This window comes from Pleurodeles waltl, chromosome 2_2, assembly GCF_031143425.1.
Source record: "Pleurodeles waltl isolate 20211129_DDA chromosome 2_2, aPleWal1.hap1.20221129, whole genome shotgun sequence".
Classification (NCBI taxonomy): Eukaryota; Metazoa; Chordata; class Amphibia; order Caudata; family Salamandridae; genus Pleurodeles; species Pleurodeles waltl.
Genome location: NC_090439.1, coordinates 529,570,418 through 529,583,656, shown reverse-complemented (window position 1 = coordinate 529,583,656; position 13,239 = coordinate 529,570,418). Strand labels below are relative to the sequence as shown.

General features: G+C 43.1%; 1 protein-coding gene across 9 annotated transcripts in view; it reads left to right on the top strand.

Moving 5' to 3' along the window:
- KCTD1 (potassium channel tetramerization domain containing 1) overlaps positions 1 to 13,239 on the top strand; it is a 322,274-nt gene that overhangs the window by 286,881 nt on the left and 22,154 nt on the right. For all 9 annotated transcript variants that reach the window (XM_069220061.1, XM_069220058.1, XM_069220059.1 and 6 more), the window contains one exon: positions 97 to 275. In XM_069220061.1, coding sequence (XP_069076162.1) covers positions 97 to 275 — 179 coding nt within the window. The remainder of the gene's footprint in view (positions 1 to 96; positions 276 to 13,239) is intronic.

Genomic DNA, 13,239 nt, shown 5'->3' with positions numbered 1-13,239 from the left:
TTTCCACTCTGCCCCATATGTTGTCTTGCTTTGTTTTACTGTATATGGAGTTGGCTAGTTAGTCAGTTAAAGTGTTGGGTTCTTTATCTCCTACAGGACAGTCGGCCCAACATGTCTAGACCTATGATCACTAGATCACCGGCGTCTCCACTGAACAACCAAGGCATTCCTGCTCCAGCGCAACTTACCAAGTCCAATGCCCCTGTGCACATTGACGTGGGTGGACACATGTATACCAGCAGCTTGGCGACACTCACAAAATACCCTGATTCTAGGTAAATACTGTTTGTAATTCATTGTTGGTTTGGAGGAAAGGGAATTTTACGTTTATCATTGCCATTTGGCTCCTCCTATTCCTTCAGTAACATTTTTTTTTAAATTTCTAGACTTCATTAAGGCTTGCTACAGATAGTACACCATGATTACATTCCTTCGTCACTGCTCCATTTTCGGAAAATGTTTACACCACTTTTTTTTTTTAACGTTATGCGCATTGAGGACTCTGGAGATTGATTGTTCTAGGCTGTCAAAAATGATTTAACTGTTGCCAAAATTGAGGCAGGTAGAAGTTGTATACTTCCCCTGCTGGTGACATCACCCTTACATTTCCAGGATGTGTCTAATGAAATTACAATTTTGTAGTCTAAAAATGCACTTATAGGCGGTCATTCTGACCGCGGCGGGCGGCGGTCGCCGCCCGCCATGCGGTCACCGCCGAATGACCGTGGCGGCCATTCTGGCTTTCGCGCTGGGCCGGCGGGCGACCGCCAGAAGGCCGCCCGCCGGCCCAGTGGGAAACCCCCCTCAACAATGAAGCTGGCTCCGAATGGAGCCGGCGGAGTTGTAGGGGTGCGACGGGTGCAGTGGCAACCGTCGCGATTTTCAGTGTCTGCAAAGCAGGCACTGAAAATCATTATGGGGCCCTGTTAGGGGGCCCCTGCACTGCCCATGCCAGTGGCATGGGCAGTGCAGGGCCCCCCAGGGGCCCCATGACACCCATTCCCGCCATCCTGTTCCTGGCGGTAAAAACCGCCAGGAACAGGATGGCGGGAAGGGGGTCGGAATCCCCATGGCGGCGCTGCAAGCAGCGCCGCCATGGAGGATTCCCTGGGCCAGGGGTAAACCGGCGGGAAACCGCCGGTTGCCCTTTTCTGACCACGGCTTTACCGCCGCGGTCAGAATGGCCCAGGAAGCACCGCCAGCCTGTTGGCAGTGCTTCCGCGGTCCCCGGCCCTGGCGGTCACGGACCGCCAGGATCGGAATGACCCCCATAATGTCTTACTACATTTAATTGGGCGTTATTTATCTTTCACGAATATGCATTTGTGCATGGATCTGTTCAAATAAACAGCACTGGTACACCTGCTAAAACATTTTCTTTAACATAGAAGGAAGGCCACTGAGCAATTAATTTGAATCTGATTAATTTATTTTGCGTTAACTATTAATTTACTAAATATGGTACATTAAACAGGAAATAAGAAAAAGGATTCCTGACTAATGTAAGATAAATATAATCCGACTGACAAAAATGTCCTGGACGTTTATTTGAGCAGCTGGTTACTACTTCATCTTCCCTAACCTATCTGCCCTGTGTTTGTGTGTCCCTGTCAATACCATCCTGCGCCAGAGATGGTAGGGAGAGGTCAAAACCTGAGGAGACCTAGAGAATCACTTCTATGTCTCAGATTAAATGCAAGGGTGAAAAATACCGCCTCAGGTCTTGTACACTGCCTTCAGTCCATTATGTTGTACTTAAATCTTTTTGAGTATTAGTCGCCTTCAACTAAATCACTCCTGCATTATTTTACAAGTTCAAAATATTTTGCTCCAATGTGGTAAAGGCCCTGAGGCAGACCTTGGTGGCATCTGCAAATTTGTATGCTTGGCGTCTGGCTATTATTCAGATTCCTTAATAAACAGATGAGAACTTTACTAGAGCTAATGTTAAGACTCAACACGTGTCACCACCGTTTCCTCTGAGGTATTTTCTTCCAGTTACTACTTCTGTTTATCAACGTCATGGCTCTCCTCCCAAGTTCCTTTCGACTTGCTGATCGGATCTTTATGGAAAGTAGTAGAGCATTGTTTACTGAAGCCAAAGTGGTTCTCCTGCATTGCATTGGCTTGATAAATCTCTGCAAAAAGAACAAATGATAGATGGGATGCTGACGTAATTAAACATTCACCCCCAGTCACTAATCTGGGTTTAATCCATCGTTTTTTGCACGCCACTCCATTCCAGCTTAAACACAGCCATATGCAAATCAGTCTTGACCCCCTTCTCCCTGTAGGGACAGTCCAGACATAACTGTCAGGCCCTGTCTTCTCTGGACCAGAAATAAGCTTCCTGGGCCGGTTTCAGAGTATTGCCACTCATCAGCCAGACTAGCCTGAATCCGGTGGCATAGCGAGCACAGGACCCACGTCTGGGCTTACCCTTCCCACTTAGGATGACAAATGCAAAAACAACTCCCTTATCACCCAGTCAAAAACTGAATTGGATTCATCGAGGTTGACCGGAAAACCATGGGATGATGAACTAAAACCCAAGATTATCACAAGGATAGCTGGTTATTCTAACAATACTATTATTTCCTCGCCTCTAGCACTGGGTTAATTGGCATGTTGGTTAGAGGTACTGTACCTGCGTTACTGCTCTATTTTGATCTCGATAGACACTAAATAGGTTTGCAGGTGGAAGAGCTGCCACATTTTGAATTCCTTTGGCTCAAGAATCATGTATCTCAATATCAACATAACCATTTTATTGAATGCAGGAGAGCTGGATGTACGTTTATTATTAGTCTTTTGAATGACATGTCCGGAAATGTTTAATCCCCAAGCTTAACGAGTGGATTATTTTCTCCTTTCTTTTTTTTTTCGAAAACATCTCTGTTCTAGATCAGCTGAGCGTTATTTCGGGACTTCTTAGAGTGCCCACAACTGATCAAATAGGAGTGGAAACCTTTTATGCAAGATTTTAAAAGGCACTGAAGGCAGCCCATATGAAAGGAGAACCTTTTGTACTTCTACATAGTCAAAAATGCCAAAATGCTTCGAACTAAATCTACCAAAGTCTCTTGCACAAATAGGCTAATGCAACCACGGCAAGATATGGATTACGCCCTTTGAAGACATTTGTCTTCTATTGCCCCTTCCCACACATGTTCAAAACAAGTATAAATTTATAACCAACCTCAAAAAGTAGAGATTTAACCAAAGGGTGCGAAGGTCCTGAGAACTTGCTATGTGGTCCTTGAGCCCTTTTCTCACTGCAGCGTGGTTGTGATCTTCAGACTTAAAACTGGAGCCTTAGGACGCTTTCTATTTTAATTGAAAGACTTACTTTGATACCTTTCATACAAAACGTTGGCCTAGAGCCATCTTTTAAAAATATGCAGATGCTTATGATGTGCAAAGTTATTTGGCAAGAAATCCTCTGGTATCGGAGACATTGAATCTATTGCTAAATAAAAGAGATACTAGACTGAAAATAAACCAAGTAGCTGTTATATTTTCCATTCTTTTCAGGGCACAGAACCCTCTTTTCACCCTCTAAACAGACCAGTTTATTCAATGCAAGAGTACTGTTCACAAATATAGGGGGTCATTCCGACCCTGGCGGTCAAAGACCGCCAGGGCCGCGAATGACTGAAGCACCGCCAACAGGCTGGCGGTGCTTCCTAGCCCATTCTGACCGCGGCGGTAAAGCTGCGGTCAGAAAACCGGGGCCGGCGGTTTCCCGCCGGTTTACCCCCGGCTGGGCGAATCCGCCAGGCCAGCGCTGCAAGCAGCGCTGCCTTGGGGATTCTGACCCCCTTCCCGCCAGCCTGTTTCTGGCGGTTTTCACCGCCAGGAAGAGGCTGGCGGGAACGGGCGTCCTGGGGCCCCTGGGGGCCCCTGCACTGCCCATGCCACTGGCATGGGCAGTGCAGGGGTCCCCTAACGGGGCCCAGGGCGGCTTTTCACTGTCTGCTTAGCAGACAGTGAAAAGCGCGACGGGTGCAACTGCACCCGTCGCAACACCGCTGGCTCCATTCGGAGCCGGCTCCTGTGTTGCAGCACTCATTCCCGCTGGGCCGGCGGGTGCTAACTTGCTTAGCGCCCGCCGGCCCAGCGGGAATGTCTGAATGCGGGAAGCAGTATTTTGCCCGCGTGGCGGCCAAATGGCGCTTCCCGCCTGGCGGGCGGCAGAGTTAGAATGAGGGCCATAGTGTCTAGCACAAGATCAAAGTTCAGATGACAGTGGAAAAGATGGAGTGAAAACCACCTCTACGTGTCTCATTGGAACTGAACACAGACTATGCTCAGACCTATCTTGGCGGATGTGATTCATATCTTCACTAGGTTCAAAACAGAATAGACTGTCTACTTAAAAAGAAGGCACAACCAACTCTTCCCTGTTTGCACCTCTAAATGGAAATTGCTTGAATTTCTGGTGGCTGTAACATTTTCTTCATGTAAACGAGCATGAATAATAATCCCAAATCTTTTCCAGTTCTTACCTGTTGTCTTGCCTGGTGTTACTCGGTTCTGCGGATATTTGGTATAGCAACATCAAATGGTCTCTGTTGCAGCACTACCAACAACATGTGAAAATCTGATGCATCAGAGGTTGATCTCCAGCCATACAGTCACAGCTGTCTTTCATTCAGCCAACTTATGCTTTGAAGTTCCAGATTCCATTCCAGATACAGTTTAGTAGCTGACTAATTTTACTCTATTCAGTAGCTGATTGATGGCAACTGACCCGGGCTTCAAATACCATCTTACCACCATACTCCTTTTCACTGGCAGGTGTTTCACTTCAAGACTAAAGCATTGGAAAAGCTAAATGGGACACACAGCAGTGTCAGAGCATGGCCAAGACAGGAAAGATCAGAAGCCAGGCCTTCTGCTTCAGTGAGCAAATATGTGTCTCCCCTTTGGGAAGAAATTCAAGACCGTTGTTCAAATACCTTGCCACTGGGTAACATCTCAACACCCTGATGCCTGTTTAATCCAATACACCCATGCTAGTTTTTGGTAAATTTACTTGGACCTCTCATACTTCTCTATCTGCCCAGCCTGCCCTCTTCTCTAATTTACCTACTCTTTCCTTTCCCTATAAGTGTACCTCTTTGCTTGACCTTGTGTGGTTTCTTTGACCCCAGGTACACTGCATAATACCACATACCTATATACATAAATAATGATAGGATGGTTTCCAGATCAGAGGTCTGTGCCAGTACCCGGAAGGGGCCTCAGGGGTGAGGGATGATGGGCATAGATTAATTCTTGTTGGGTGGTTTTAAAAATAAAACCCACAGAATCACTTCATGTCTCCATTAGCAAGCAATAGATTGCCTATCCTATAAGTTGTTCTATCCCTCAGCTCCAGGTTAGCCACTTTCTGTTAAACATTTTATGCCTTTAAGTATAGCAGTACCAGAACCCAATACTGAGGCTGTAACATGTGAGGAATTCGATGTGCACTAGAACCTTTGATTTCCCATGGTTGAAATCCATTACTCAATTGTAAGAAAATCTAAGCAGAAAACACAAAACTGAATAGTTAAAATTTTAGGCATGGGTTTTGACAGCGCGGCTGCTAAGCAGACCTATTGCTCCTAATCTGCATACAGTGGGCTTCAGGATCACATCTTTCAACCACTGGCTTTCTTTGACAAGTCACTTTCGGCCATTGGCTTTGGTCTTTGTCAATCAGATCTTGGCTCAGTTCAGTGGAGTAGTCACCGCTTACCCAATACTATTGGCAGTTTGGCCATATTGTCTGATTCCATTTGAAAGCTTGCATTCAGCTGAATGAGGTACTGATTTATAACTGTTTCCTTCTCCAGCCAGCTCTGCTGTCTCTCATTTGTTTATCTAATTTTCGAACACTGCATTTGTTAGCATTGTAAACCATGACCTATTAGCTTGGCCAATGCTTATTCTTTAAGGTTGTGTTTTGTTCTGTGAACTCAATGTCTTTTTGATTGAGTTGGAAATTACAATGATTTTCACGGAACAAGGTCGTTGATTGGAAGTCACACTGTTGAAGAGCACAAAATAAAAGTGACTGAACATTGTCTGTAGAGTCAGATCTGGTTAATCAGTTCATGCTTTGTAGGCAGGTTCTCTTCGAAACAGGTTAAGCAGTAACCTGTTTGATAGCTGAGTTTCACTTCTGATGTGTTAATCAGCAATTGTTTGTGACATGTGATGTGAAATGAATTCCATAACGTTCCTTGTATTAACCAGCTGCAGCGGTCCATTGACTGAACTGCACGTTACGTTCTCCTGTCAAATGGCATCTCTTAATCCAACCCACCCAAGCAGATATCTGCATGTTGCACGTCTGCATGCTGCCTCTATGGTATTTGTTCCTAAGGTAAAGTGCAGTATCTGTCTCCATGTGTAGTTTGGTGTTGATGACCACTTGCACTTGATGCTTTTCCGAGCCCTGATGCCAAATTCATTCTCTCATCATAGACCAGAACCGTCTGCGAAGTTTGGTGGTCTCTACGGTTCTGTGTAAAATCTAGTGCAAGACAACTGTTCTCTTTGACTCTTCATTGTAAATCTTTAGACTGCCTGGTTAAGGGTAGCATGAAACACTGTTTCTGTGGGCAACAGTAACAATTATCATGAATCCACATTATTATCTGAGTAAATCACATTACCGCTAATTGGAAAAGGAATCTTGTTGAATCTACGTTTGTGCATTCCAATTTTTTTCATTGATCTTATATCACAAATCAAAAATATATTCATTTTCTCTGCTGAAGAAATTAAACTCAAGAAAGTGGCTATGCACAGCACTACTTTGTTGTTGTTTTGTTTTTTGCAATTAGTGATCTAGGTTTTTAAAATTTCTAAATGATTAGTTGGGAGGAGGTCCTTGTTGTCCATGTGTATTGTGATGATGAACTATTACTCAGTGACCCACAGCATACATTTGTGAAGTTGCCCTTAAAAAGCTTTCTTTCATATTAAAGATCTTTTGAACAACTGTGAGGTTGAAGGTGACCAAGTGAGATGTCTCCTTGAAGCCATGCAATGTTTGCGAGATTGGGCTGAACCCGGCACTATATCTGGAGCTTAGTGGAGGTCCAAAGTCCTTGGGTAGAATCATCAATCTGAGCTCTGGTTTTGATTGAGGATTCAAGCACATTCTCTGCATAGCTGAAGTTAAAACTGCACTCTCTTCTGTTGCAAAGAATGGGGAACGAGTAATTGAACCTTGGTCTGAGTAGAACTCTGCAGAGTGTGTTTCAGTTATCATATCAATCCATTATATGTATGCTGCAAGGAAGGCATGTAAGTCGGAGCTGTTTAGCAGTGTGCTTTATCACTCAGGGGTGACCATGTTTCAGGAGAGTTGTAAGCTGGCTGCCAATGGGGTTTAGGTTCCAACTTGTGAAGCATGAGAAAATTCCTCTTTCTGCCAGGTGAACCACGCTTTTGCTAACTGGTATTGTTGTATTTTGTGTTTAACTCTGCACACTGAGGAACTATTGAACAGTCTCCAGATTATATGTTCTGGTCCCTAAATCATGACATGGAAAAATTGGCTAATCCTCGTTTGGCATTTTTAACTTGTCAGTAAGACCCTAGTACATTGTGTGTGGAAGTCAATTGCCACCTGTGAATTGAAGCACTTTTTACACCAACCACCAGGCTATCTAGAAAAACATTGCTTCATGTCTACATGTGTAGCCTGACTGCTGCAGCTTTTAACCTGCAGCCAGACCTGTAAAAATAACTTATCAAGAAGAAACCCTATTTTTTAAATATTAATTAAGTTACTCCAATGTAGGTCTTGTTGCCCCCTAGGTTGGGTGCCTAGTATTTAAAAGTGGAACATGTGATACATTAAGGTTTGCATGTTCCTTCAGTGGCTAGTCTATGAAAAGCTGTTTTCACTGTATAGGGCTATAGGTGTTTCCATGAGGGATGCAAAAGTACAATTACAATGCTATTCTTGTAACCTTGGTTTAGAATATTTATTTATATATATTGTTAATCAAATTCAATTGTGAAATTGGATATTTATATGAATACATTGGAGAAGTAACTTTTAAAAAGCTAAAAAACGAATCTTTTCCTTCCTGAAAACCTCCAGTAGGATACTTTGCATTAGCCTTCTGGCAGCTATCTTCCCTGTGAGTCCTTCCCTTTGTTGGGCTGTTCAAACTGTCCTTAGAGCTTAGGCAATGGTTTTGGGCATGAGGCAAGATGACCAGGGTGTGAGGTATGTGATCCCTCCTCTCTTAGGCTGGGGAGGGTTCAGGAACTTTCATAACTTGAAAGGGACCAGGGTGATGTCTGCCCATTCATACTTGTGTGTAAAGTGATTCTGGGGAATAGGGCCCTATGAACCCAGGGAACACTTTGTCCAGCTTCCCCCTCCCTCTGGGATGGAGTTAAGAAAGCAAAATAACCAGTTTTGCATGGTTGAGAAGGAGGGGGTGGAATTCCTCTCTTCTTTAAATACTCTTGTAGGTTGGCTGTCAGTCCACAGAGGCATGACGTTTCTGTCATGTTGTATTTTACTAGGAATGGGGCCCTATGGGAGAGTTTATAGTAAGACAACTAGGATATGCTGCAAAAGAGGGAGGAACTTCGTGCCCATTGCTTGGGGAGTGGACCGAAGGCTTCTCTACCCACTGGTTAATGAATTGTACAAAAGTGGCTGCAAGTCCTGAACGCCTCAGATCACATCTGGACCTGTGGAATAACAAAACATGACCATGGTTGTGTGTGTGAGATGTGTGTGTGACTTGTGTGACCTGCTCCTAGCTGTACCAAGGCCTAAAAAGTGAATTCAAATGTCAAAGGAGCTGAACTGCATGGCTCCAGGGACTTTAAAAGCTGCAAGAGGCCATTATCCCTATATTGACCAGTTGCAACTTGACCTGGAGTGGACCCTGCTGGTGGCCTGTACTAGAGTGAGGCATGGCTCCCACATGCTGTCCATGGTGTCCTGGGAGCCTTAAAAATGAATGTCAAGCTACTTCGGAAAGCTGAGAAATTGAGACTTGGAAAAGCTTTGGACTTCCAAGACCTCTGGAGCTTCAGTAGGACCTCCTGGCAACAGTGTCAAGCTCCGGCATGGCCTGTCCTGCTACAGCTTCCCGGTCACCCTGCTGTAAAAGTAGGAGTTCCAAAGAGACTTAGAGCCTGATTTGGAGTTTCCATTCTCCTTATTATAAGTGCATTAGTAGATAATGCACTTGTAATAAGGCAGGTGGGAAATCTGTCACATTTGTGATGAAGTATCAGCCCGCCAGACTCCAAATCAGGTACTTAGTTTGAAGTTAGATATCTTGACCGGCCAAGGCAGGAAAGGCTTCAAACCAACACGAGGACCTTACGATCTCTTGATTTTTGGAAATTGGTTTTGGGATTCCTTTTATGCCTTGAAGTGGCTTGTTACTTAACCTTGGATTTCCCTTGTCTTATAAATGACCTCTGTGGCCTTGTTCCTCTATATAGTCACAGACATCCTTGGTGATTTGCAATATCCTTCTTATGTACAGCAGGGGGTATACTAGCCCATATATCACAACCATCCCTCATCTGAATTATTCTGCAGCATTAACCCTGAAAGTTGGCAGCTCAAGCTTCATAGTAGGCTGTACTGTTGGGACCACCAACCTCTAGATCGAGGACTCAAGCTAGATCAGTTTAGCTTTGAAGACCTCAGACTGTAGAGCACTTATAGAATGGACAAAGGACAAGTCCATTTTAAGTTTTGAATTCTTGAACGCCACTGATCATCAAAAAACATATTTCTCAAGAATTCATGAGTTAAAACTAAAGCAGCCAGTTGATTTGTATGTTACTGATTAGAATAAAGGCATAATATATTCAGAGCATGTGTGACTGTAATCCATCACCGAGTGGATCTGGTGTGGGGGACAGAGTAAGAATGGAAGCTGCACCCTGGAGGGCAAGGGCTGCGGTCAATGTGAGTTCCCTCCACAAAGTTAACGTTGTCATACTGAACAAGAGAGACAATACTGTAATCACAAATATTACCGACGGAAAGTAGGGATATAGCGAGAAAAGTCTATGAATACGGTGTCGAACTGGACCAGGAGAGCGCATGGCCAAACCCGATGGCAGAAAAAAAACAAAAAAACAATGGGGTCGATGACCATGCACATGACCAGAAAGTGGAGTCGTCACACTACCTCGTGACTCGAAATACTTTCTTCTGAGAAAAACAGCTTGCACACATCCGAGCCCAAACTAGATGGCAGAATTATGCTAAGCATGTGCATCTTCAGCATTACATGCCATGAAGAGATGCTTACTCGGTAAGTAACGCTTTCCATCCTGCATGATCATGGTCCTTTTGAGAATATTCATTATATTAGGACTTGGAAAGATAAAATAGTAACTTCTCTGAGCAAAGGGGCTTCTCTTTTAACACTAGGGCACACAGTGCACTTATTACAATAGCATCAGCAACAACAAACATTAAATAATGTCTTTACTAACACTATTCGCGTTATTGGATATCTAGAGCTTGCCTATTGTGGGTGCTTGACTGCTTACAAATGTGGGACCAAAAAAACGGAACATTATATCATCACTATCTTATTGGCCATTGCACCAGGGTAAATGTCATACCACTAGTGGGGCATGATAGGTCTGAATCTATACAGTTCTTACCTTAAAAGGCTCGGTGAGTGATTGCTTTTACACTAGAGGAAGCTCTAGTGTAATTCTAATCAAAATAAATAAAGAGAAAGATACATTTTTGACAGAGAAGAAAGAACAGCTGGGTGTTATACATTCGGTCTGTATTTGGAATATATTGTAAGGACTTAAGAATGAATCTAGGACCGTTAGAGATTTTCCTTCACTTTGGGTATATCGGTTCAAAGCCCTCGTTCCAAATCACTCTCCAGCCCCTAAGTAATAGCATATGGGTGGTCCTCCATTCGCAACGTGAGTATGATTGAGCATACGCCAATGGTTGCAAGTGCAACAAGATGTGAAAGTTTTTTTAATCACTCATTTAACTGTTATTGATTGTCTTGTATAAACCTTTCATATATAGGTTTAATTTAAATCCTACGATGATTGCCAGTTGCCAGCTCCTGTAACTGCAGATTAATGCACAACGCCATAAATCTACCTTAGTGAATACGTTTGGAGGACCCTTTCGCATCAGTTACTGCTTCTCTCATCATTAAATATTGTCTATTACAGATTCCCCCTTCAACGCTGATTTCAGTATGGACAATCCAATTAAAGATAAATGCTCAATTGCCCACTAAATCTTTAAAAGAAAAATAATCAGCATACGGATCAGAATATTGGATAGGAAGAGGGCAGTGTCCTTTTAAAAATGAAGTAGAAAGAAGTGAGTAGCAAAATATAGCTGAAAAAACCTCCTGCTATCTTCTGGAATGAAATGTTAGGAATAAAAATGCGTCTGCGTGTTGACATGGAAACAAGCTACAAGGTATTGGACTGAAAACCAAATAAGCTGCGAGAAGGAATATTATTGGCGCAGTCCATACCTTAATGGTCCAGTTCATCGGCCCTCGCTCGGTCAGTTCACTCTTCAGAAGAACAGAAGAGGAGGTTGAACTGGCAAATGGGTGTGCTATAGCATTCTAGTCTTTGAAGCCAGTCTATTTATGAGTTTTGTATGGCGCTGCAGTTTACTTTTCAGTTACTTCAGAGCACAATAGACTACTGTTAGATGAGATGTAGTAGGATAGGGGGAGTAGCCATATTATTTTTATCTTAATTATGGGTGCTTCCAGCCCGTGTCACAGATTCTTTGATTAAGAAGACTGATCTGAACGAAATTCAGCTAATCGGCAAGCCTAACTAGTTCAGTTTTCAGGAGTTTCATGAAGCACTGCTGATTTCAGATCTCATTGGAGGGGGGGAGCTTGAGGGCGCTCCAGTTGTGCTAGCTATTTGTTCTCCCTCCCGTCCCTTGTGCACCCTTACCTGCAGGTGAGGCTCATACGTTTTAGTAGCGCCAATAACCTGCGTTATTGACTGATTTACGAGTCTGTATTGTTACAGAATTTGCCACATCAAGTGCAAGTATCCAAGAGCTCCTGGGGCTTAGCGATTGGAAGGAGAAAAGAACACCATCAAGTATGATAAAGGGTGCAGTTACCTACCTGATAACGAATGTGCTTTTTTAAATGCTCAGCAGACAGATACAACAGTAGTGGTTGTAATCGGGTTAATCAGATTGCACAAGTCATTGGTAGAACATGTGACAAGAATTCCAAAATTACCATTAAAAAAAAAATACAGTAAACTGCCCTTTGCAAGTTAAAGTTTGATGGATGAGTTTGGAAATGTCTGAAAAAATAAACTAATATAAACCTGAGAAGAGTTCAGCTACAAAGCTAGATAGTATTTCTTATAAAATATTTACCCTTACCCCAGTAAGAGTAAGTTGTGTATGCCTTTATAGTAAGGTAAGAATGCCATGCAAATCTAAAGCTTATTGAACAGCATTGATATTATCAATGGCAGTATTGGCTAATCTAGGGTTCTCACAGTAGTCTTGAAGACGTGGGTTTCCTAAAGCGCAATGGCAGTAGTCCAAGGAGGGGGAGTTCATGATGGAAAAAGAGGGGAAATTTATTTCTCTGAATTGGGAATCATTACCAAGTGCCAAATGTGCGTTTCAGCTTTGTTTTTAAATTACTCTATACATAGTCCCTCGTGGTCCTCGTCGGGTTGCGCTCCTCATGTTTTGAATTTTCTCCTATATATACAAAAAAATCCTAACTCATGAGTTCAGAAAACAATGAATACGATGCGTTTTTTAGATTCTTGAGCAGTGTAACGTGATTTTGAAGTATGCTCATCTGACATCTTGTTGGAGGGTGTTCTCTGATCTTCGGATTGGATATTTCCTGGTCCTGCAGGATGTCCTGTTTTACAGTAGGAAACCTGAAGCTGTTAAAAGGTCATTTGACAAGAGGGTGTCAGTCTGCCCCCCCCCCCCAAAAAAAAAAAAACTCTCTGCAACTCATTCCCATTAAATTATATTTCCGGTTGTAAAAAACAGCCACGTTTCTCTACCTAACTAAATAATACTGTTGCGCATTTAAAGAACGGGTAGTTTAAGGTACATGGTTGACATTTTCCGTATCTTTGACATGTGCCTCTGTTTTTTCATATGGTCACATGCTACTATGTAAATATCAAGTCAGAATTCAACAGTGCATTTAAATGTGTTTGGTAAAATCGTACAGA